The sequence below is a fragment of the Chaetodon trifascialis genome, chromosome 16 (genome assembly GCF_039877785.1).
Source record: "Chaetodon trifascialis isolate fChaTrf1 chromosome 16, fChaTrf1.hap1, whole genome shotgun sequence".
Classification (NCBI taxonomy): domain Eukaryota; kingdom Metazoa; phylum Chordata; class Actinopteri; order Chaetodontiformes; family Chaetodontidae; genus Chaetodon; species Chaetodon trifascialis.
This window is the reverse complement of record NC_092071.1, coordinates 3,206,383-3,230,283: the sequence shown is the minus strand read 5'-3', so window position 1 is coordinate 3,230,283 and position 23,901 is coordinate 3,206,383. Positions and strand designations below refer to the sequence as shown.

The following is a 23,901-nucleotide window of genomic DNA, read 5'->3' as shown; positions in this document are numbered from 1 at the left end:
GGGGAGGGCTGAGGGATTATTCCGCTGTTTTCAGCTTCGATAAGGCGCAGTAAACAGTAATAAGTCTTTTATGTACTTATAACCTTAATTCACAAGAAGATATATTTGTTTAGGTAATCATTTTAATGGCAGCGAGTGTAGGACTGGCCATGAATCCGCCGCATACGACAGAAGAAAGGGCGGTTTTCACGCAGCTGAAGCCGGTGAGGATGTCGGGAGCGGACGGTGCAGAGGACGCGTCCGTGTTCGAGGACGTCAAACCCGCGGTGAGAATCTCTGCCGGCCCGGTGAAGACGGCCGGGCTCCCGGTGAACCGGAGGTCCGGCCACTCTGGGTGTTTTAATACCTGCTCATTATTTTCTCACCTTCACTTTCATGTCTGAACAGGCGGTGTAGCTGCAGGTGCTGCTTCACTCAAAATAAAAAGTGGTTTTGAGGATAAACAAAGCTGCTAACAAGCATTTAATCAGCGCTCAGCTGCAGGTTGTGCGCCTTTTTCCTGTTTGTCAGGCTGCTTTTACCTGTGAAAGGAAGTAGCTCACCTGTACATGCAGGCAGGTTAAAGTCCTACACAGACACCTGACATGTTAGAAAACGCAGGTAAAGTTCACCTGTAAACTGTGTTTGGACCAACTAGCGGCAGTTCAGCAATACAAATCATTCAAATCAAACTTTATTTGTAGTCCTGGAATTGAATGGAGATTGATTTATGTTGTTTTTCAAAGTTATATATGTGTTAATTTAAATAATTAGATAATATAATTTAATGACTTTCACACACACACTCTTCCATTTATTCTGTTTGTGTTCAACATGCTTGTCACTGTTCACATATTTATGGAGAAGCACCATCAAGCTCATCGTAGTTGCTAAGTTTGGAGTTTGAATATGATGTGTGAATATATTGCGACGTTAATACCCTGCTGGCCTTAATTATTCTTATTACTTCACACACACTGTGCTTGGTCAAGGAGGCAGTTTCCTGCTTGTTTCCTTAAATCATGCTTCCCTGCAGAAGCTTTCCATCATGAGATTTGCTCACATGATGGAGGAGCAGGTTGGATTTTCTCCATCAGTCATCCTCTGCAGATCTGTGAATAGTGGCCACTCCGATGCCACAAACGTGCCTGAACATCCGGGACGTTAGGTCACGTCAGCAGAGGATCGCGCCTAATCCATCGTAGAAAATCAGTAAGATGAGAGGATGAGCAGCGTTTCAGGGCCACCCCATCACCTGCTTTGTTAGACGTGGACCGCTGATCACAGCAGAGACGTGACAGCTGCATTAAAGTTAAATGGCCATGAATTGTACGTCGGCCCTACATGATCACAAAAGAGCACAAACAGAAACCGGATGCCTTCATACGGTGCTGAGTTTGGCCTCCTGCCAGGTGTTTGGTAAACAGGCGGCAGACCCCATCACCTGAGGTTAAAAGTGCTCCTCTTGGATTGGACATGTTTGTTTGCTCGGCTCTTGGTTCTTTTTTCATTTTGTCTGATTTTGATGCGTGTGGATACGATGCACTCCCTGAGCCTGCGTGCATCATGTTCAGCACAGGGCATCATGTGTTGAGCAGGCTCGGCTTATGCTGTTTATTTCTATGCAAATGTGGACTGAAAGTGGTCACATGCTGGAGCGGTTTGAACTGCCTTTATTGGCATTGTCACCTGGACAAGTGGGCGCATAGAAGCTAACCAACATCTTCTCCATGCAGTTCCATGTATTTCAGTACAGTTTGAATGTGGTCCTACAGGCTGGGCATTTTTATTAGATGAGGAGTTTCTACTCTTTATCATACAGCTGACAGACCGGTCATATTGTTATTTTTGTGTCTTTCTTCTATCTAAGCCAACCAGTTTTGTATGAATTTGATTGTGAAATGTCATTAAATTCAATAACATTAACCCTTTTTCGGTTAAAAAGTGCTCAAATATTGAATCAGTAGGCTAAAACAGGTATAGCAATGCCAGAAAAGGCACAGCATGCGATGCCTGCCCTTCACTCAGCACAGCCGAGCTTAGAGTTACTTCCTGGTTCCTTTTTCTTATTCCGTCTTCAAGTTTTCATCCTGTGTCCTCTGATGGATGTAAAACACGCTCTGTCGATCTTGCTGCAGATCAGTGTGGGTCACCAAAGCTGTCATAAACAGGATTATTTTACAGCCTAAATGAACTGGTTTGAGATTCTATGAATCACAACGTAAAGAAGCTGCAAACCTGGACATGAGCACAGCAGCACAGGCTTCAGCTGTCAATCATTGCCTCGTTTGCATAAGAATCGTCCAATATTCAACATTATTGTTTCAAATAAAGCATGTTGGCAGCTCACAAGTCCGTATTTTAACACAACAACGGCATCAGATGCTGCTTTTCTGCCACAACATGGTTTCTGTCGCTTTTGTTGTTTGCTCTGAGACAAAAACTCTGAGCTGCTTTTTCTCGTCACTGTGACACACAGTGCTTGATGTTATGCAAAACACGACTTTGTCAAGAACAAAGAAGTCATGTTAAGTGAAATCGTTACCCCTCAGGCAAATTAATGCCAACCGCGGCCGGAGAGGGTTTACCCTATGTGCTCGTGATTCACCATGAATGTGCATGAAGCGTGTTTCTCAAACAGACTCCTCACAGATCACAGGTCGCTCTCTGTCTGTTTCATCCTTCTTCTTCTTATTCTTTGCTTTGTAGTTTTGTTGGAAATAACGAGTTTTTGACTCCGCAGAAAGTTCTGGCTAAATAATCAGCTTGTTGTCTTTTTTAATGTTCTTCTTTGACTGTGACACGTCTTTGTCATTGTGCCGGCGTTTTGAAGGATGTTTAACTGAGCTGGTGTCGTGACAGCAGTATGTTGCCCGACCTGTCTGAGCAGGGCCCGCATCTCCATAGGCCGCCCTGAGGCAGTGGGGAGGATGATAAAGGCCGGCCTCATGAGAAAGTCACAGCGGTGGTGAAACGCTGATGAGGTTTTGTGGCCATTTGTGTGTCAAGCTGTAAAGCCAATACCGACTTTATCACCTTATAAAGTCGTCATGGCGAACAGTTTACACATCAAGCAAACGCGGAGCATCATTTGCATTCATTTGAAGTCGTTTCTGTTCACCTGACAAATGTAAACCCAACATTAGCTCTGCTTTGAGCTCTGCTACGGCCTCCACAAACTCCTGAAGCAAATGTCTGACTCTCTGGCTGCTGAATGCTGGATGTTCACCAGCTAGTTACTAACTTTTGTGGGTGCCGTTTGGTGCAGGGCTGGCAGTCAGAGCTACATGCTGCTAAATGCTGCTGGAAGTGAGGTTGATGAGAGTCGACAACAAGCTTAAAGATGCTAAAACGTCTGTAGAGCTGAGGGGAACTGAAGGTCAGATGATGATGCTCTGAGCGACTCCGAGGAGGAACTTCCTGCTGCCTCTTCTACACTCGAGTTATTTGGATAATTTTCTTGATGTACCTCAGCAGTAATGGCAGAATAAGTAACTAATATGAAACCTATTTCCAGATTCTTTGGCTGTTATGTCACCGCCAGCTTTCCTGTAAGACTGAGCACAGACGACAGGGGAAGTTACAGAATAACTTGATGGCGTACAGATCAAGAGCGTGGTGCCAGTCACGCCTAATGATTCCTGAAGATCAATACTCAGATATGGTTCAAACTCGCTTTTCGAGTTGCGTTTTTACATCTCGGGCTTGTACCTGGTTGTGTGTCGAGTGACGCTCTTCCACATGTTTCCCGTCATGCCAGTGAGTTATGGTACGTTCCGCCGTCTCTTTCGGCCTCTTGTTGTCGACAGACGTTTCTTGTGCTGCTGTTTTGGTTTGACTAACGATTTGACTTCCAGGACAACACATGCAGCTGATTTGCATCTGAGCAAGTGTCTGCTGACGAGTCCCGGCTCGCAGAATCCCACACTGATTGGCGATGATGCGACAAAGCGTGATGAATATGTTGTGTTCGTTCTTGTTCTTTGGGTTGGATCGAGCTCATGTCGAGCTTTTGTCTCTGCTTATCTGAAACGTAGATTTGATTTGATATTGGAAAATGGGTTTGAGTCTGAGCTCCAGCTTTCGATTTAGGGACTTTGTTGGTTTCTTTCCCTGCTGGTCTCATAGATTTGGTACCGTTCACTGTTCTTCTTCTTCTCTGTTCACTGGTCACAGATGCTACAGGCACCTTTGAATCTGTTTGCACGCTTTATTTGTTGTCACAGTGAGATTCAGATGTGATCAGAGCCAGGCATGCTCGGATTATTGCAGCTGTTGTTACCTTTAGGCAGGTTGTCTCGTATAGATCACAAGCAAAACTCCTCCGCCTCGTGTCTCGACCTGCTTTGTTTTCATCATTTTAAATAAGAGATTATAATCTAAATTTGTGCAAATGCTGCGAAATAAAGCAGCCAGCTGAGCCTCAGACATAAAGCTTGTTTTTTAGGTGACCGCAAAACTCAGCAGGTAAAAGAAATTGCTTAAAAACAACCTTCCAGACATGACACAGGTCGCATAATCAGGACCATATAAAGAACTTTAGTATAAAATTGGCTTTTGTGCACATGAAAATACATTTCTGGCTCTAAGTATTTAACATATCAGCCTGATAATATATGCAAAGCCAGAAATTCTGCAGAATGTCAGTTTACCAGCAGAGATTCATCATTTGACTCATGCTGGTCTCTCTTTGGTCTGCTGATGTCATCTGTACCCATCATGCCCGGCCGTGTTTCTACACCAGACAATACATGCCGTCTGCAGACAGTCATGTTCCACTGTTTCCTCATGCCTGTGGTCTGCAGGCTCATCTACTGAAGCTGCAAAATCTCTCTAATGACTCCCACTGTTTACCCTTCACCCGTCTGGGAAAACAGTGAAAATTGTTCTGGTGAATAAAAACAAAAGGTGAAATCATTTCGTGGTGAGGAGAAAAACAGTACTTAGACGCAGGATGTGCATCCAAAAAGTCTGTCATCCGAGCTCTTTGCTTCAGCTTCTTCAGTTTGAACTCCCTAAAATAAAGTGATAAAGTGACGCTGATCTCAGTTTATGTTAAGTATCTTTCAGAAAGCCACGAGAGTAACGCTGGATCCAGGACTGGGAATGCCCCCAGATGCCCCACCCTTCTTACTGCAAGCTAAATTTGAGAAGGACCTTTTCTGTTTTGTGGGTCAATATAGAACAAAGAGCGACAAGAAATAAGAGACAGAAATAGGACAACGCGTGAGAGAGGTCATTGTTCGGACAAATTGTTCAGTCGATTATAAGGATATTGCAGCTCAGTTCCAAAGAATTCGGTCCCGAAATGATTTATGTTTGCACAGCGATAAATGCCAAAGAAGAATGTTTGTGCTGCAGCATGTGCTGTCGGTTCATGTTACAGCTAAATGCAAATAATACAACTGGAACTGAAGAGTTCTCCATAATAAGCAATGAATGCCATTTCCAGAGAAAGTTCAGTCCTATCAGCCAACCTGGAGAGTTTGCCAGAAATCACTTTGATGAACGTGCTCCCATCCATCAGAATGTGTGTAAATCAGTTCAAATCATGCATTGTACCTTCATACTGTGCATATATGATGTGTATTCACACAAATCCAGGTGTTGTGTGCACTTATTGTTGTTTACTGACTGACCACCTGATGAGCGCTGTCATTTATTCAGCTTCTTCAGGTAACTGCGCTGTGAGCTCATCAGATCAGAGCAAACGATTTGCCTGTTTTCCGGATGTTCAACCGGCCTGCTTTTATCTAATGAATCAGATCATTTCAGACTTCCCCAGAAGAGCTAACGTGGAGTTTGGCCACCTGGCAGTTAACTCATCCCCGTCCTGTGAAGCCAAAACAAGGGTTCCTATCTCTGCGTCCATCAGTGGCCATAAAACATCACCACAGTCTCAAAGGTTTTGTTTTTGCTCCGATAACCCCGTCATGATTGCCGCTCTGTCGATTCACGGCATGCAGACCGGGAGGCCCCGGCGCTATCAGTTCACTATTTTATGAAGATCCAAAGGCGAGTGGCCACCATGACTCTGCATTCCTAAGAGCTATTAAGCAAAACCGGTGCCCAGACGCAGCCATTTGCAATTAGCAGGGGGCGGGGTCTGATGAAGATGGCAGACCTTGTAGCTTGGAGGCTTTTGGGTCAGAGGAAGCAGCGAGGGGTCAAAAGGCTGCTTTGATTGCTATTTTCCTGTATTAAGATGGCTGCTTCAGGGTGAGCCCAGCACGGGGGGGGGTTGATGAGGGTTTCATTGACATCTCAGTAAGCTAAATTTGAGATATCTGTTAAATATGATGATACGTATAGTTCCAGCAGCCAACCTGAGCCCTGATTGGTTAGAAACATGAAATTGGCGACAGCATCGGCAAGTGGAAATACAACCTTGAAGCTTTGTGAAGGTGGTTACGGCGTCTCTGCGTATGATTGTTTTTTTTTTTAATTCATGCTGTTGTGCAGAGCCAAAGTGCAGACGCTTCAAAATCATATCAGCTGCACTCAACAATAACATAACTCTGTCAGCAAAAGCAGACAAGATGTTCAGCGCGGTGGATTAATGTGTCACGCAAGCTGAATGGAAACGAGTGGCTGCAGGGGTCGTGATGGGAAAAGTCGAGCACGATTGTGAAATGGACAGAGTGTAAAGTACGCTTTCGCCGCCGTAAACGGGGCTAAAACATATGAAGGTCCTTTAAGGATGGATGTCATATTGGCTGAAAGCGTGGAAACTCCCACTCCATCCCATAAACCTGAACTGAACTGATAAGAGGCTGTTTGTTATCAGGCTGAAGGATTCATAGCAGAGCAGTTGTACATATTCTCCAATTATTAACTGAATGTTGGCCTGAAGATACTCCACTCTCCTAACACATGAAACAACACATAGACATTTTGAATTTAGTCCAGCTGCTTTCTTTGTGTTGGACATTGTTAGCGTCACTGAAAAGGCACTTTTCAGGACAGACACCTCACATGAACACACACACCTCCGTAGTGAAAATGGCAGGGTTTCCTTTCAGCTGTTGCAAATATGAAAGTATGACTGACGTTTTCTTTGAAGTTTATTGGCTCAAAATTGAATTCTTGGGCCCTGTTAAGCCTGAGCACTTTTCATTTCTCTCTCTGAAAGGGGAGGAAGCTGATTTATTTTAAAGGTTGTTTCTGTTTTAGCTTTGTTTGATCCACTGGAAGGTTTGCTGAGCACGTGTGCAAAGTCAGTGACTTTAAAAAGACCTAAATTACAAAGTATAGACCATCAATCTCAGGCTCTGACCTAAGCCAGGCTAACCTTACCCTTCAGGATGTCTTCAAGCTGCACAGAAACATCCCTAAGTTTGTTTGAGGCTTAAAAATAATATAGACTTTTGGTGCGCTGCAGCAGCCGGCTCGCTGTTGAGGAAGCAGCAGCTGCCGCATCCTCAGGCGATAATGTCGACTTTGTTTGCACAGTGTCGTCTTTGCATGGACAGAAAGCAAGCTAAATGGAGAAATGTCAATAGCGAGAAAAGATGCGAGCCAATCAGAGCGCAGAGGGTGACAGCCAGAGGGATCAGCGGCAGGCCAGCCGGGGACGAGGCCAAGGGCACCCGAGGGTTACAGCTGCCAGCGGCCCGGCAGCACAGGGCCTGTTTGTGTCCGTCCTGAAAGGCACACAGGAGCCTCAGAGGGAAAGAAACAGAGAGGCTGTTTTTGTTGTCTTTTTTTCCTCAGTAAATACCCGAGACTTTAATTTCACCCGGCGCTCAGATTGCACCGATGACAAGGCGGTGCGATTTCACCAGCGACGAACGATCTATTAGCCCCGTGGGCTCGACTCGAGCAACACACTGAGACACATGCGTATACGAATATGCAAAACGTACAAGTAAAGAAAACATTTTGGGCCGAGCTGTTTTTCCTGTTTCTGCTGAAACTGGAAAAAACAAATGTGCATCAAACTCACTTGTTTCAAATGCTGACAACCAGTAATATGCCTGTTTGAAAGAGTCTGCAGGCTGAAATTAATGTAGTGTACAAAAATAGGAAATTCAAACTCTTTCAAACTCTCGTAAGCCTTTGAAACAATGAAAGCAGAAACTAAATTTAGATGAAAAATGTTCAAAACATTAAAACACGTAATATATCCTGCACATGCTGTAAATATGCACTTACACATAAACACTTTTATAAAGTACAAACTAAGCACATGCACACAGAAACAACTGAAACGCTCTGTGTGTGCGTGTGTGCGTGCACGCTGGCACTTGCAGCCGTGCTGCAGAATAACAGTGTTGAAACGAACCTTCTCTGCTGCTTTGTGCCTCCTGTTCAGCTGCTGGACGCGACCTCCGGCACATCAGCACCTCATCAGGTCATTTGTCCCAAATCAGCGGATTCAGCCCTGGACTGCACTCTGCTCTCTGGGTTATGATTCCTGCACAGGGCGCAGCTCAGACCGATCGGCTCGCAGTGATGCAGACAGCTTAGAAACTCCAGCTGCTGCTGCTGCAGAGAATGTACAGACACCAAAAAAGTAAAAATAGTGGGATTAGATCATTTAAATCACAGACAGAATAAACCAGTGTTGACATGATAAGCAGATTTGTCTATTACCTGGAAAGTAATAGATTCAGATTGCGGTAATCAAGTTAGTTGCTTAATAAATTTAATGATAGGCTTTTTTTTTTTTACATTTCACATCCGTATGATATATATAGTGTTTGTGCTCTCCCCGGTGCCTCCCTCCTCCCTCCAGCCTCTCCTCAGCGTATGCACGTGTATCTGTTGTCACTGCGAGGACGAGATCCGTCTGGCAGGTCTATTTTTACCCGCCAGTGTTTAAGTTTCGCTGTGTCTCTCTCATGCCTTCAGCCTTTGTTTTGGTTTGGCTGAATACTTTTCTTCTTCATCTTCTTCACGCATCAGCTCGCTTTCGTCAGCCACACCCATGGTGGGAACGCTCTGTCTGTGTGTGTTTGCGTGTCGGTTAGTTGGTGTCTATCTGCACCTGTGTGTCTTCATTTGTGTACATTTGTGTGAGCGTGCATACATTCGATTTTTTGCATTTTTGGTCTCAGGTGTGTGTGTGTGTGTGTGTGTGTGTGTGTGTGTGTGTGTGTGTGTGTGTGTGTGTGTGTGTGTGTGTGTGTGTGTGTGTGTGTGTGTGTGTGTGTGTGTGTGTGTGTGTGTGTGTGTGTGTGTGGTCTCCACAGTACAGGTTCTTTACGTAACGCCTTGTGCATCTCTAAAGCAGTGACGGTCTGCTCCATAGACTCTGAGTGTAACACACACACACACACACACACACACACACACACACCAGTTAATCAGGATTCAGATCAGATAATGCAAAGGAAAATACCGGCAATTTATTTTCTTATACGCTCCTCCTCCACCTGTCCGGTCTTGTTGCTTAAAAAACTGTTGTATTTGAACAAAGGTGCTATTTCCACACCTTCATCACCTGTCACACAAATAAATCTGATTGGACTGACTGTTGCATCTCCATGGTGACATAATAACTGTCATTAGACTGTTCCAACAAGGTCTCGCCTGCTTAAACCAGTGAGAAGAGCACAAATGAAATCCAGAAACGTTAGTGTGAAATAAGCAGTGTGGCAGATAATGGTGTGTTTTTGCAGCACTGAGGCCGATTAAGGAAATTGGCTTTATAGCCTTGCACAAAGTTGCAATAACACGTTTTAAGAGGTGAAAGTTTTAGTCAGCACTTCTTGCTGCTACTGGCAGTTTTCTTATTTTTAAATGTGCGAGTTTAAACTCTTGGCTGTTTTCTGGTTAATATACATGTTGCTGCCTTGTCGAGCTGACAGCCGCACGTCATTTTCAGACCGGTAGCAGCTAGCGTCTTCACTTTACTGCACTCTGCTTTATGCTTCTTGTCGCATCATTGCTGCGTCTTCTTCTCCTCATCCCAAATGAAATGTGAATCGCATCACTTCCTGTGTCCCAATGGATTCTTCCTGGGAAGCAACTGTTGTACAGTCAGATCTTAATTCAGCAAAGAGAAAAGCATCCATCACTGCAGAACTCATGTCTATGCATAAGAAAATGCACAGGAATATTACCGCAGATGCATCATTATCACTTAAGTGCAATAACACCTGATCACTGATGGATGTGGGTGAAATCCCCCTCCAGCTGTCAGACTCTAATCCTGGTCCTGGCTGTTTGTCAGGGCAGTGAGCTCCACTGGGAAACAGGAATGTGAGGTATGAAGGAGGGGAGGACGATGGAGGAGGAAAACCTGGTACCAGCTTCTCTAAATATTTTCTTTTATCCCTTCTTTATAGTTTTCATCCTCTTTTAATGACTCTGCTGTCTTTCTCTCTCTCTCTCTCCCAGCCTATAGTGGATTGGGTGGGTCTGAGCCGTGTCACAGCCACCTCATCACGATCTGGACTCCATTAATCACACAAAATAATTACAGCAGTTAAAGTGGATCCATGTCGATGTTAAACAAACACTGTGCCAAACAGTAGCTGCTGCTGCTGCTGTGGATGTTTCCTCAGAAGCTTCTCAGACTTTAACATGTTTTAACCAGAGTGATGTGAAATGATTTTTAACCTGAAATGCAAATTTTCCTGCATGTTTTGGTGAAAACAGTCAGAGCTTTGTTCTCATAAGCTGCTGTTTTGCACTGGTGTTGGTCTGTTTGCAAGGCAGTGTGGCCCCCGTTACCCCCATACTTCTTCTGTGGTGTAAACTAAAAACAAGAGAATCACTGAGTGTAGAAGATGGAGCAGGCTGTACAAAATAATGTCAGAGTCGAGACTGAATCTTTCCTTTTCTTTTCAGACTCAACTAGAACTGGACAAATACCTGCCGCAGGTCAACGGTCCTCTCTTGAGTCTCGCACCTGACGCCGGTGACAAGAAATACAGACGAGAGAGCGCCTCCGTGGTCGACGAGTACTTCTCAGAGGACAAACCTGCTGCGCCTTACAGCCTCAACATCAACGTCATCCTTCCCAGCACCACCCACCTCCGCACAGGCCTGTACCGGTCTAACACCAAGACCCTGACGCCACAGCAGATCAAGACAGAGCCCGGGCTGGAGGTGCCCTGCTCCATTCCCACAACCACCACCCAGGCCCTGCCAGACTTCACCTCTGTCTTCAGCGTGCCGCCGGTAGTCAACAATGTTTTCATCAAACCAGACATGAGCTCTGGAGGAGTGACGAGCGTGCCCGCAGGGTCCCAGCAGCAGCAGCAAGGGCCGGGTTTGGACACGGAGCTTCACATCGGCCCCCCAGCCCCCCAGCAGCAGGTCTACCACATGCCCATCACCAGCTGCGCCGACCTCACCATGACTCTGTCCCACAACAGCCCGTCAGCACATGGCTCCACCGTTGGCAGGACCATGCTGAACCTCGGTAGCGTCGCGTTGCCGACAACCAACGGCAACTACATGATGGCGGAGCACCAGCTGCAGCAGCAACACGGTTACTACCAAGCCTCCCCGACCAACTCCCAGCACACAGCGCCCCACAGTCTGCCGCCTTCACCTCCAAACTCTCAGCCAGGGAGCCCAAACGGTCAGGCGGAGCTGCTCAGCTTAGCGCCCCAACCTCCGCCTCCATACCAGCAGCGTCTGGGAGGGATAAAGTTGACGGGGATGTCCCCACATGCCCTGCTGATGACACATGGCCAGGGGGTCCTCACAGGTCCCAAATACAACAGGCGGAACAACCCGGAGCTGGAGAAGAGGAGGATCCACTTCTGTGACTACCCAGGTCTGTGCTTTATTTGCATCTAAGACTGAAAAACGTGTCACTGTTTGTCGCAGTTTAGTAATTTGGGGCAAGACGCTTATTCGGTTTCAACAAGTCTTCTGCTAGTTTCAAGACGCTGCCATGAATGCACTCTGTCCACGTGATCAAGTGAAGATGCCAAACCTCGCGGCAGCATTACCCTGATGTTTACTCACCGCTGTGCTCAGGTTTTGGTTGGCAGCACCAGCGCAGTTTTGTGTTCAACAGAAAGTCTAAATTAACAGTCACTGCCAGGCTTTTTGATTTCTTCCTTTTTGTTTACTTTCCTGGCACCTTCCTGCTGATGCGACACTTCACCTCACCTCGCCTTGTAGTGAAGGCACCATTGATCATGTGTAGAGCGCCTTAGGCAACACTCAAACAGTATGTAATCCAATGTCTGCCCATACACACAGAGATTAAACGCTGAAGCGCTGTCACTGCACAGTAAACTTCCATTTTTAACACAAGGAAACACGATCTGCAGCTTGAGCCCTGCAAGATTTCCTGAGCTTTAATAACAGTTTGCTGCACAAATAACTAATGAAAACATGTTTCAGCAAGTCGCTTCAAATCGCTTTCTACCAGCGTCACTGTTGTGTAAATATGCACAACTCCCAAAACAAAAGCACAAATTTAGATCTGTCACTAATGCGCTGCCTCTCTCTTACACGCTTAAACACACAACATAGAAGCCAGATTGTAAGCACGCCTGAATGCACTGCAAAAACACTGATCTCATCGAGTCATTCGGGCTCATATTCAACCTTGAAGATTTCTCATTGAGGTGAGATGATGCTGCATGTTTCCTGTGCAGTGTCCATGAAACGAGCCAGAGCTTCTCAGGTTGCTGCACATCGATAACTGAGTGTATAAAATCCCAGACTGAAGTTTCAACGGACGGATGATTTGTTAAACGATAGTTTAAGCGATAGTTTGCAGTTAATTAAACTCAGCCTGCACTGCGTTTACCGTCTGCGGGATAAACGTCAGCTGTGTTTGTTGATTCATTCGTAGCGTCTTTGGCCTCCCTCGTCCGTCCACTGGTGTGTCATTCTCAATGGGTCACAGGTGACAAACAGCACATTTTCTCAGGTTTATGGCTGAGGTAAATGTTGTGTGAGGACAGCACATTTCCGCTGTCAGCCCGGTTCATGATCTCTCTCTGTGATTTCCTTTCAGGCTGCACCAAAGTTTACACAAAGAGCTCTCATCTGAAGGCGCACCAAAGGACGCACACAGGTAAGAAAGCACTTCTCTGCACTGACCGTCACCTGCTGCCTTTATTTTCTTAAATACAACTTTATAACCGATCATGTGGAAGAACATCAGCTTTCTCAGGTGCAACACAACCTGACGATACATGTAGAAGAAGTTCTGTTTTGCGTGGGTTGTCGCAAATCTTCGACATTTATTAGGATTTGGAAGAAGCATGTGTTGATCCTTGCATGAATTCACACCTGTGTGCTGCCCTTTCGGTCCAGATCCACACTAACTAAACCAGCGACTATCCATTCCCAGTCTCACCACTGTAACCATTAAGCTCAGCTTGCTTCGGCTTATTTATTCGTACTTTTTACGTGTTTTGTCACATTGCCAGTTTCGATACACCCTGTAAATATAATAGAGCTGAAGAACACAATGAAAAGGAGAAACAACATGGAAGTAACATTGGTTTGCTCAAGAGTTTTTGTTTTTTCTCCACCATGTTTATACATGCTCATACCTGTCCTCCGAGCTTCCCCAGAGAGAGAGAACAAAGAAGGGAGGGAGGAGGGGAGGATGAAGGAAAGAGGAAAAAAAAGAGAGGGAAGACACGCAGTTAAAACAAAGGCCAAACCAGTTACTCCTGCTTTTCAGTCCCTTTTCAGAGGATGGAGGAGGAGTAAGATGGGGGGTTTGCAGAAAGGGGAAAGGCTGGTTTCCCTCCAGTAAGATGAAACCTGCAGATTCCCAGCAGCCTCAGACCTGGATTTTGTAGATTTACTCATGCGATAAAAGCTGCAGAGCTCCCCCAGTGCGACAACAGCGACGGAGAGAAAGAGCGAACACGTGAATGAATGTACAAATAGAAACAGATCTCTCTGTGGTCATAAATAGATAAGATGAAACTTTATGGATCCCAGTGGGGAAGTTGGGTTGTTGCAGCAGCAGGATACAGCAGCGCGAAAGCCAAACAGACGATGAAATATGCAGTGAGAAGAGTAAACAAAACACTGCAATAAAGCAGTAAGAGAGCAGAGAAATCTAGACTGTGTCAGAGGGAAATGTCAGTGTGAGGAAGGAGTATGGGTTAATGTATGGATCACAGTGGAGGTTTGCATGCATTACTGCAACAGTATCTAGGTGATCCAATGGGCTATTGGTTCCCATCCCCTCCAAAACCAGCTGTGTTTCTCTGCGACCACTCGTCACAGGTTGAATGTCTGCAGGTTGTGACCAGTCCAACCACAGAGAGGTTGTCAGTTGAATCATGAAACAGGCCTGATAAGGTAAAATTATTCACTCATTAACAAGAACAAGGCAACAATTTAAGGAAATTCTGAAAAATGTCTTTTCTGCATGGGAACCGCCTCACTTAAAATCAGCCCAGTGTTGCTTAATCAGCTGCTGTGTCTGTAGAATTGGCAGTTTTTAAGACTACAATAACCTCGGTGGTGAATCAGCAGTCCTTTGTGCTTGCTGTGTTCAGCAGATAATTGCACCACGTTTAGGCGATTGCAAATCTGAAATATGTAGCAGACTGCAGCTGACCGGGGCCTGCATGGAGAGCCAACAGCCTGGTTTACTGGTCACTCAGTGAATCTCACCAACAGGCTTCAGTTGCAATCTGGCAAAACCAGGCTTGCCTAGTCTTGCTTTGCATTCAGTTGATGATGACTCATGAGTTACAAATGTTGAACTGACTGTTGTGAACTGCAGCAAATGTTCCAGAGTGTGGATCTTCAGTCAAATACTGCTTCTTCTTTCATTATTGTCAGTACTTTCTCTACAAATCCTGGATTTTCATCTCCTGTCACTGTTACTCCAAACTGGTTCATTTCCATTCTCTCAAACAGTCGATCAGAGTTAATCTCTTAACTGCGGAGTGCCTCATGGCTCTTTCCTGGGTCCCTTCTTATTTTGCCCTGCACTGCAGATAACACATTGCTCGATGTACATCTGAACTTCTGACCTGATGACCTTCTGGCTAATAATCAAATTCTAGACCTCTAATAACTTTCAGCAACACAGCAAAGATAAGTAGTCTTGTTCTGCTCATTAATTGCATATTATGATGAACTTGGTAGCCTGACAGGCTACATAAAACCTAGTTTTTAACCTTTTTGTAACCATACCTTAAAACTGTATGGTTAAAGTAGCCCAGTGCTGTTTGCATCAGCCTGAAATAGTTTCAAAGGGTAGGTGCTCGCAGAAAGTTGCTCATGCTTTATCTTTCCCAGAATTGATTAATGCGTCTCTCTGTTTGCCCACTTGAGTGCTGAAGTCTGTTCACACCTTCAGTTCATACAGAACGCTGCAGCCAGTCTCCTGTCCACAGCAAATATCAGAGATAACATCAGCCACATTACAGCCTTGTTACTTCCAGATGATTTTGAAATGTGTCTTATTGCCTGGCTCCAGGCACAGTTAGTATTTTTACTATTGTTTCTCACATAGTTAACACACAAAGAGAGCGTCAGAGATGTGTTTGCACCCTTGTTTACATTTGACACACAGTGATTGATGGACTTATTGATAACATGATATACAATCTTCATGTACGCATTAGAGTTTGATTATGGGATTTGAAAGCTAATACAGTCGCCAACAGTCTCTGGGTTAAACATTTAACAGTTACTTGTCTTTAAAATGCAAAACCCAAAAATATTCCATTGTGAAGACTTTGAAAATCAGGAAATCCAGACTAGCGAGTTTTGGGGATTTTTGCTTAAACAAAAGAAAGAAAGAAAGCTGCAGATTTAATTTCATAGAAATGGATTATTTGACTTGTTTCCTTGTTTGTGCTTGTAGAGTTTACAGTGAACAGCCAGACAGGACATTTCTGTATTTTTCACTGTAGCAATAATCCACGTTACATCACCACTGATGTCCGCAGAGAATTTTTAATATCACGAAACATCGTCCCTCATTTTTGTCTGTCTCCGTTCACTGGAACTAAGATATGACTTTAAGTATCAGGAAGCTGTGTGAGCATGATGATATGATAAAAGTATGATATGAATCTTTCAGTTTCATTTTCTAGACCAAAGGCAACCTACTTTTCAAAGGTTGATATGTAGTAATCACCATTATTGAGCAGAGGTCTTTGCACAAGGTTTGAAGAAATCATGCTGAGTGCATGACTCGCAGATTAGCCATCATGGTTGCTGATTAGCTCCTGTTGTAGATATTTATGAATCATGTTTGGACTCGCTTATCTCAGTCAAGGTGAGATGACACAGTGGATCACTCTCACCTCATTCCAGATCCTTTTTGAGTTTTTATGTTCATTAGCTCTTCACACCCGCAGTTTTTCCAGAGTTTCCTCCCGCAGGTCAAAAACAAGCAGGTTAGCTCAACTGAAAACTGGTGCCAGTGTGTTTACCTGTGTGTGTTAGCACTGCGGTACGTCTGGTGTGTATCCTGCATCCCACGCACTGCATGCTGGAACTGGCTCATTGCTGATGCTCATCCTGCATGAGACACAGGTTAAGAGCTTGACATATAATTGGTCATACTCTTCCAAATCAGCCTCATTAACTCCAGATTACTGTTAAATTCCACCAAATCAGGGGAGTTTTGGATCATCCTGCTGTGAAACTGTTATCTACAGGCAAACTATTGTCATTTTACGCTCCTTTAAACTTCTAATTCACTGCATTTTAGCGTGAAATATTGTACTTTTTACTGTACTGAATGAAGACTTACAGGCGTGAACCACGTGGATGAAGATGCACGTTGTTGGGGTCTGTGGTCTGCAGTGCTGCGGGGGGGGGGCAGCCTTGACCGTGGCCTCAGCAGCCATTTGAACTCCGCACATTGACTTTTATAATTGTGTTAGTGTGCGCTTGTGTGTGTACGTGTGTGTGTAAAGAGTGGAGTGCTATCAGTCTGATTAGGGAACCCTCCAGCCCTCTTCACAAACACTGCCTGATAAAGCTGAGAGCTCCACAAAGAGTTTATGGGCGTCCTGGAGAGCCTGAAAGTGTTTGCTCTTTGACTCAGTTAATGCAGGCAGAGATGGTTTTAAAACATTATTAACATGCCCCTGATGTATTATACTAGAGTGTGTACATTTGAGTCAGGCGTGAGTTTGAAGTAGAAGAAATGAGCGTGTGGTTTGAGAACATCTATGGTTTCTCCTCAGGGGTTCAGTATTTCTTAAGTTCATTTGCTCTATTGATATGGAAACATTTTAATACAGCTGCAGTTATTTCACTGTGATTCTGATTGATATTTGATTTGAAATTAAGTTTCTTGACCAAGTCTGAGTAAGACCATCAGCTAAATGTCGTGATATCATTTCATGCAGCGCTTTAGTTACACCTGCAGAGAGAACCAATGAGCAGTAATAAGAGGCGTTCAGGGTGTCTCCTATAGAGTAAATATAAATGTTCTTGCACATCAGTCTGTAACAAAAGCTTTTCTGTCCCACAGTGATTGATGCACTGTAGCTGTTGCACTGCCTGAGTGTGTTCTGTCGTGTTTTTGTGTGTGTGTTTTTCCATTATGGTTTATGACGTATTCAGACATGCACTCATCAGTGTTTGAGAGAGAGAGGGATAATAGTTGGGTCATTTCTAATCAGCCACCTGATCAAACAGTTGCTGTCTGTCGTGAACAAATGGCCTTAAAAGCTTTTGAGCGGAGATACCTTTTAATTTCTGAATTTCTCGGCACTGAACACGCACGCGAGTGATGTCAGTGTCGTTATCTCTTCTCAGGTAATCAGTTGACCAACAGGTAGATCTCACCAGAACTCACGGCTCAATGAAAGCATGGATGGATGGATGGATGGATGGATGGATGGATGGATGGATGGATGGATGACCTTTTGACAGCTTGTTTACGAATATATACCAGTCGAGTGTGTTTGTTCTGTGTGTGTCGAATTTCAGCGACCTGTTTGCCGGCCTCTGGGGATAATAGTCTAAGAGAGGCGGCTGCGCTTTTGACCCCGACGCCGCAGCTTTAGAGCAAAACCAAACACACCTGCGACACGAGAGCCTCGGCCTTTTTATATGGAGACATTTGTACTCCACCTCTATACACACATCAAGAGCGGCTCACTCCAGAAACAGGATATTGTCCTGATAGGAGGCTGGAGTGCCTGTGATGGAGGGCTTAGCTGCTTGTTGGATTAAAGCCTCTCAGGTTTAATCATGTGGGGGGAAAGGAGAGAGCCGTGGCCCTCCGAATAACGTACTTAAAAGCTGTTATCGTCTATATAAGTGTAAAAATAAGCCATTTCTGATACATGATTTTAAACTTCTAGAAAAAATGCAGTTTCAAATAGCATTTTTCAGATTAACTCTCAAAAACCAGCAGAACCTTTCATCCTTATTTTTTGTTCTTCGTGTCACCTGAACCCCCCCACCATGCTCTTTGGACCCTGTCGCTACGCTAATAGCTGTTCCTCAGTGATTGATGGTCAATAGCAGAAGCTATCTAATCAGCACTAACGGGGCCCACGCTGGTAATGAGCGCTTGATGGCCCAACCGGCCAAAGACTGTCACGCTCCCTCAACGCTGGCTGATAGCAACGTTTCCTGCAGGGTTTTCAGCCAAGGACACAATGATGTGCTTCTATAAAAAGATGGACGCTGAGTTTTCCCTCTTGGCTGCAGAAACCACAGTTTGAGGAATCTGTCTTCACTTATCTCCTCTTCACTTCCGTTTGTGCTCGAACCTGTCATCGATTGTCAGACATTAATTTTCACCTTGCCTATGAAAGATGAGATGTTGTTCTCGTTGTGTGCATTCCAGCCTTTTCAACGGAGCCTTTTTCTCTTTGTTGATGATTAGCTCACTGTTTGGCAATAGCACGCTGTGGCAGCGCACAGAAATGTCAATGTTTGGGTGGGGAGGGATAAGTGTTGGTTACTTGGTTCATGATTCTTCAGTCTCTTTTCATACCTCCCTATAAAGAACTACCTTAGAATCAGTAAACAGTGGGATGTGCGTTACAGGTGCAAGAGATGTAAAGGTGTGCAGGGCAGTGCTAAAGCTCCAGTAATCAATATTGCTCATATTAAAGCGACCCTTCGCAGCTCTTACATGCAACATTTCTAACAAAAAAGCTTTGTGTGCATCCTTGAGGTCTAACAAACACAATGAAGGTGTTTCCTTCCTCATAAAACCGTCGTTAATCTGACTTTTTAGCATTGTTTGCATCCATGTTTGCAACCTTGCAGCGAGAGATGCGGTCAAAAAATGGACGTATGCGTCAGACGTTTCTCAATGGCCCTACTGTTGGTCAAAAACTCCACAGGACGCCTTTAACAAAGTCAGTTCAGCTGCCAGAGCTTGAAAGAATAATGTCGGTGTGTCCTCGTCCCTTCAGCGGAGCCTCGGTCATACTGTGCTCCGAGCATAGCTGGAGATTTTACATAAAAAAGATGTTGTTGTGCACGTTGCTAACGTCCTGCCCTCCTCCTCCTTCCAGGTGAGAAGCCGTACCGCTGCACATGGGACAACTGCGACTGGCGTTTCGCCCGATCGGATGAGCTCACCAGACACTACCGGAAACACACCGGAGCCAAACCCTTCAAGTGCGTCGCCTGCAGCCGCTGCTTCTCGCGCTCCGACCACCTGGCCCTGCACATGAAGCGCCACCAGAATTAACACAGACGTACCTGTATATACAAACGCACACACAGTCACACACAAACAGAGCGGCATCCACGCCTGAACCAGAGTTAAAGGACTCATGAGCAGACTCAGAACCACCATCATCCCTGTGCACCTGTGTTGATTCTGGCGCTAATTCACGCTAACATGTTGAGTGATAGCAGGCGTCCACCGCACGGGTCGTGGCAGCCCCCTTTACACTGTCTGAAACCCCCTCTGGCAGATGCAAAGAGGCAGGTGTGTCAGAGGAGTCACCTGGTGGGTTACACCCGCCACAGCCAGCGGGGGATGCAGTCAGCAGTGGGAATTAAAAGGAGAAAATGAATGCAAGGAAAAGAATCATCAACATTTCAGGCTAAGTTTTAATTAGCTGCTCTGTCGCTTTCACTCTTGTGGAAACACAGAACTGTCATGGCCGCCTCTGTAACATGCTAAATGTCTCGCTGCAGGTCCTCATTTCTCCTTCCTGAGATAATACCGGCCGCCTGCTATCAGTCAACTCAGTGTTTGCTGAGGTCTTAACTCCAGAGCTAATGATCTACCAGGGATGATTTTGGTGTCTGTTGTCATCACTGTTGTGTGTTGATGTAAAACTGGTCCAACTCATGTAAACACACATTCACACACACACATGCATCAAGTGTTGCAGTGATCAGAACTGTGGTGTCATCGCATCCTGGAAACACTCTTCTCCTGACAACTTCATCATCATCATCATCACCATCTTTTCTTGTTTTGAGGTACGGACTTTCAAGGAGAGGTGGGAGTGTTTTCCCCCCATCCTGCTTTTGTAAATACTGTATATTTATGTGTGTGCATAAGTGTGTCTGAGAATACGACGAATGTATTGAGATTTATACTTGACTTTTTTTTTTTTTACATCCGATGTTGAAATGAGTAATACTCCGTGTTCACGCTTCCTTGAGATCTAATCTCCTTTAAAAAAAAAAAAAAAAAAAAATCACAGACACAATCAGAGAGCTCTCCATGGAAAAGTTAATGATCGCCCAGTTATGTTTCAGCACAGGTACGACCTGTCGAGCTCGGAGAAACGAGCGATTTGCCAATGTTTGTGTCCATGACATTGCCCGTTGCTGTGGGGACCAAGCTCCTCTGACGACTGTTTGCTTGCAGTTTCTATTCAGTTTTTTTCCCCACGTTTTCATTCGTTCAACACTTTGAGAAAGACAGAGATGGGTGGAGAGACCTGTTATGTAATCGTTCCTGGTTGTCAGCCGCATTAAGTGGATGAGCGACAGGCTGACATTCGCCTGACGCAGTGACGTTAATTGTCACTCCTGCATTCCTGTGATGTTTTTGTACAAGGTGTCTGTCAGCTCGGGATGCCGACGGGTTTCTGTGCAGCGGTGCAGCTTGAAACTGTAAGAGGAAAAAATATGTTGCATGGTGCAAATGATTGGTTTGATTCCATGAAGGGAAACAGACAGCGTTACCAAGGAACGGAAAGAACATATGTACAGTTCTCCTGCCTGATGACCTTCTTCTTTCAGAGAGAATAACATTAAAAGTTAAAATTAAATCAAAAACAAAACAACATCAGCTGAGACAGACAGCCCTTTAAACCAGCTGCTGCGTTATTTCCTCTTAAAACCTATGAAGAAAGACAAACAGCAAGCCAAGCAAACACGGCTTTTTTCAAGTTTGTCAGAGTAATAACTGAAATTTAAGTGTCTTCCAGTGGAGCGAGTGATCAATAACACGTGGTCTACAGAAACCCTGAACCTCAGAGGCTCAGATCCACATGAACATATTGAAATAACACGTACGCACGATTAACAAAAATACAAGAAAACTGTGCGGTAGCTGTGTTGCAGGTTAGAAAAATGTTATTGATCTTAAACGAAGCACCTCCTGAAACTAGCCTGGAACTCACTCACTCATTAGCGTTAGCATTCTCCACAAGGGGGAGCTGTTTAGTCATCATCACCTGCCGAGCTTACGCCACCTACAGGAAAGGATTATAACAGCAGCAGCGCTTTGCCACTGCAGCCGGGTTGTTTTCCCTCGTCTGCCTTTGTCCTCTTAAAACCACAAACTTAACGAGCTTTCCACTTGATTTATTTGTCTGTAAGAGGCTGAGCAGGCTGGTGATGACAGAGTGTTCAGACATTCACAGGGACTTTTTTTTTTTTTTTTTTTTTTTTTTTTTTTTTTTCGGTTGAATTCATCGTCACTGCAACCTGACCCTGTATGTGTTGTGCTCCGGCCGGCGGCAGGCCGAGCCGATGCTGGTACTCCATGGAAGTTAAAGCAAGCGTGAAGCATTGGTTGACCACGTGTGTTCATTCAGAGGAGACACATCCTGTTATTTCAACGCTACGAGTTTTATTTTTGAAAAGTTTCTTCCCAAGGAAACAAGTTCTCCTGTCTCTCTCGCGAAGGGAGCGCCGACCACCCACTGTGTACATAACTGTAGTTTTAACACTTTGATAGACTGTAAATATTTGTCTGGTTTTATTTCCTGTTATAATATTAATATTTTTTTCTTTTTTTTTTAACTAATGGGATTTTAGATCAGTTGTATATGAATGCTTGTTTAATTTTGTTTTGATACTTGTAAGACAGTTTATCGGTTTATGTACAAATTGATAAGAACAACAATATTTTTTGTTTGTGCGAGATTCTGCATTGAAATAAAAAAGAATTCATAAAATAATGGCGGATTGTTTTCGTGACTCTTTGGTCTTTGGCTAAACGAGCTCGAATACCACATATTTTATCTGGTATAATTTCGTCTTTATTCCCATCACAAACTGAGAGGAAGTCCCAAAGATTTCATTGATTGGTCGAGTTCAGACCAAAGAAAACAAACTTAACGGCTCAACGTCAGCTGTTTGCTTCAGTTTCTTGCTTTTCTTGGCATCACAGTTCAGTCAATTGTGTGATGTGATTCATAAACGTCGACTCGATTTTCTCCTGGACACGTGATGTTTGCACGATAACAATCTACCTGCGAGGAGATAATAGATCAGGTCAAATATTAAAAAGAGCTTATTCACAGCTTTTGACAAAAACAGAGGTGAGAGAGTTAATCATTCCCCTGCATTGACTCCTCTGCGGTTGGAGATGCCTGATTGTCTTTGCGTGACGTGTCAGGTGAAAGGTAACCCCGCCAGCAGGCAGCTCTGCATGACACAAAAGAAGCTGCTGGTTCGACGGGGAAAAAAGTCAGCAGTTAAGCAAGAAGAATAAGTCAGAGTATAAAGGTATAAAGGCACAGAGGGTGGGGTCCACCGCTCTATTTTGCTGGCAGGGAAAGTAATCATTATGTTTGTGCCAAGATGCTTTCAGCAGGGAGCCTCAGAGATTTGCCTCATCATCTGGGCCAACGCCCTTAATGTTAACACGTAATGTACTCTGCATGTGTGCACAAGGGTGTTTAATGTGAATCTACAGAGCAGCCTGAGAAGCAGTGCATTCTTTATACTTTTCCACAAGCAATGCTTCAAGAAAAGTATTCGTTTTCATTCATAAATGTGCATTAATAACATCTACTCCCTCATGCTACTGTTTGTTGTCCCATCGCCGTCTTTCACTACTGTTTGACCTCTTTAAATCTGCTAAATCCACCATTACAATAAGTTATATGCTAAGAAATCTACTCTGTGTTTCCCAGAGTTTCTAAAAATGCAGAGTACTGTACGTCAGGTGTGACTGTGAGGGAAAGACGTAGCATATTTCCATCAAAACATGGAGTTTTTGTCAGTAAAAGCATTATTTCAAAGGTGGAACAATTCATGCTTACAATGAATAGTAGTTGTTTATCATTATTACTGGTACATCGCTGACTTTTCCTGTTCTGCCACAGTGCGGCGCTGGAGGAAAATTTGCGGTTTTCCTTGGAACGTGAACAACTTTTGCGCTGCCATGAAACTCAGAGGGTCAACGCTCAGTGTGTGTGTGTGTGTGTGTGTGTGTGTGTGTGTGTGTGTGTGTGTTTTGCGACCTGTCATGATGTTGCCAGATGTAAACAGACACTGAAGCTGGCAGCAGCAGCGCTGCAGCCTGTTCACTGCAGGTACCCAGATGACTCACCTGTTTATCTACAACCGCCCGCTTTTCCATTTGCTGTTCAGGTACATTTTCTTTGGCCTCGGCCTCCTAAATGCTCACCTGGGGCCCGGCGAAGCTGGCTCTCTGCTCGCAGCTCATTCCACAGCCGCAGCAGTAAAACTCCTGTTAAAACTTGTCCGACTGACACTGCAGCGCTGCCTGCAAGCCGCTCTGAGCAGTTAAATATCCCTGTGGTGAACAGGCACTGAAGAAGATAGAGACTCTGGACTCTGATATGAAGGTCCAGAGCTGCTACCTCCATC

The 23,901-nt window shown here is 44.6% G+C and overlaps 1 protein-coding gene across 1 annotated transcript; it reads left to right on the top strand.

Annotated features, from left to right (window-relative positions):
* The first annotated feature begins 14 nt into the window (after nucleotides 1–14).
* On the top strand, nucleotides 15–19,738 carry klf5l (Kruppel like factor 5 like). The gene is made up of 4 exons (XM_070983084.1): nucleotides 15–266; nucleotides 10,777–11,713; nucleotides 12,914–12,973; nucleotides 19,380–19,738. Exons 1-4 carry the CDS (start codon nucleotides 126–128, stop codon nucleotides 19,556–19,558), a joined length of 1,317 nt encoding a protein of 438 aa, XP_070839185.1. The 5' UTR covers nucleotides 15–125; the 3' UTR covers nucleotides 19,559–19,738.
* The last annotated feature ends 4,163 nt before the right edge of the window (nucleotides 19,739–23,901 follow it).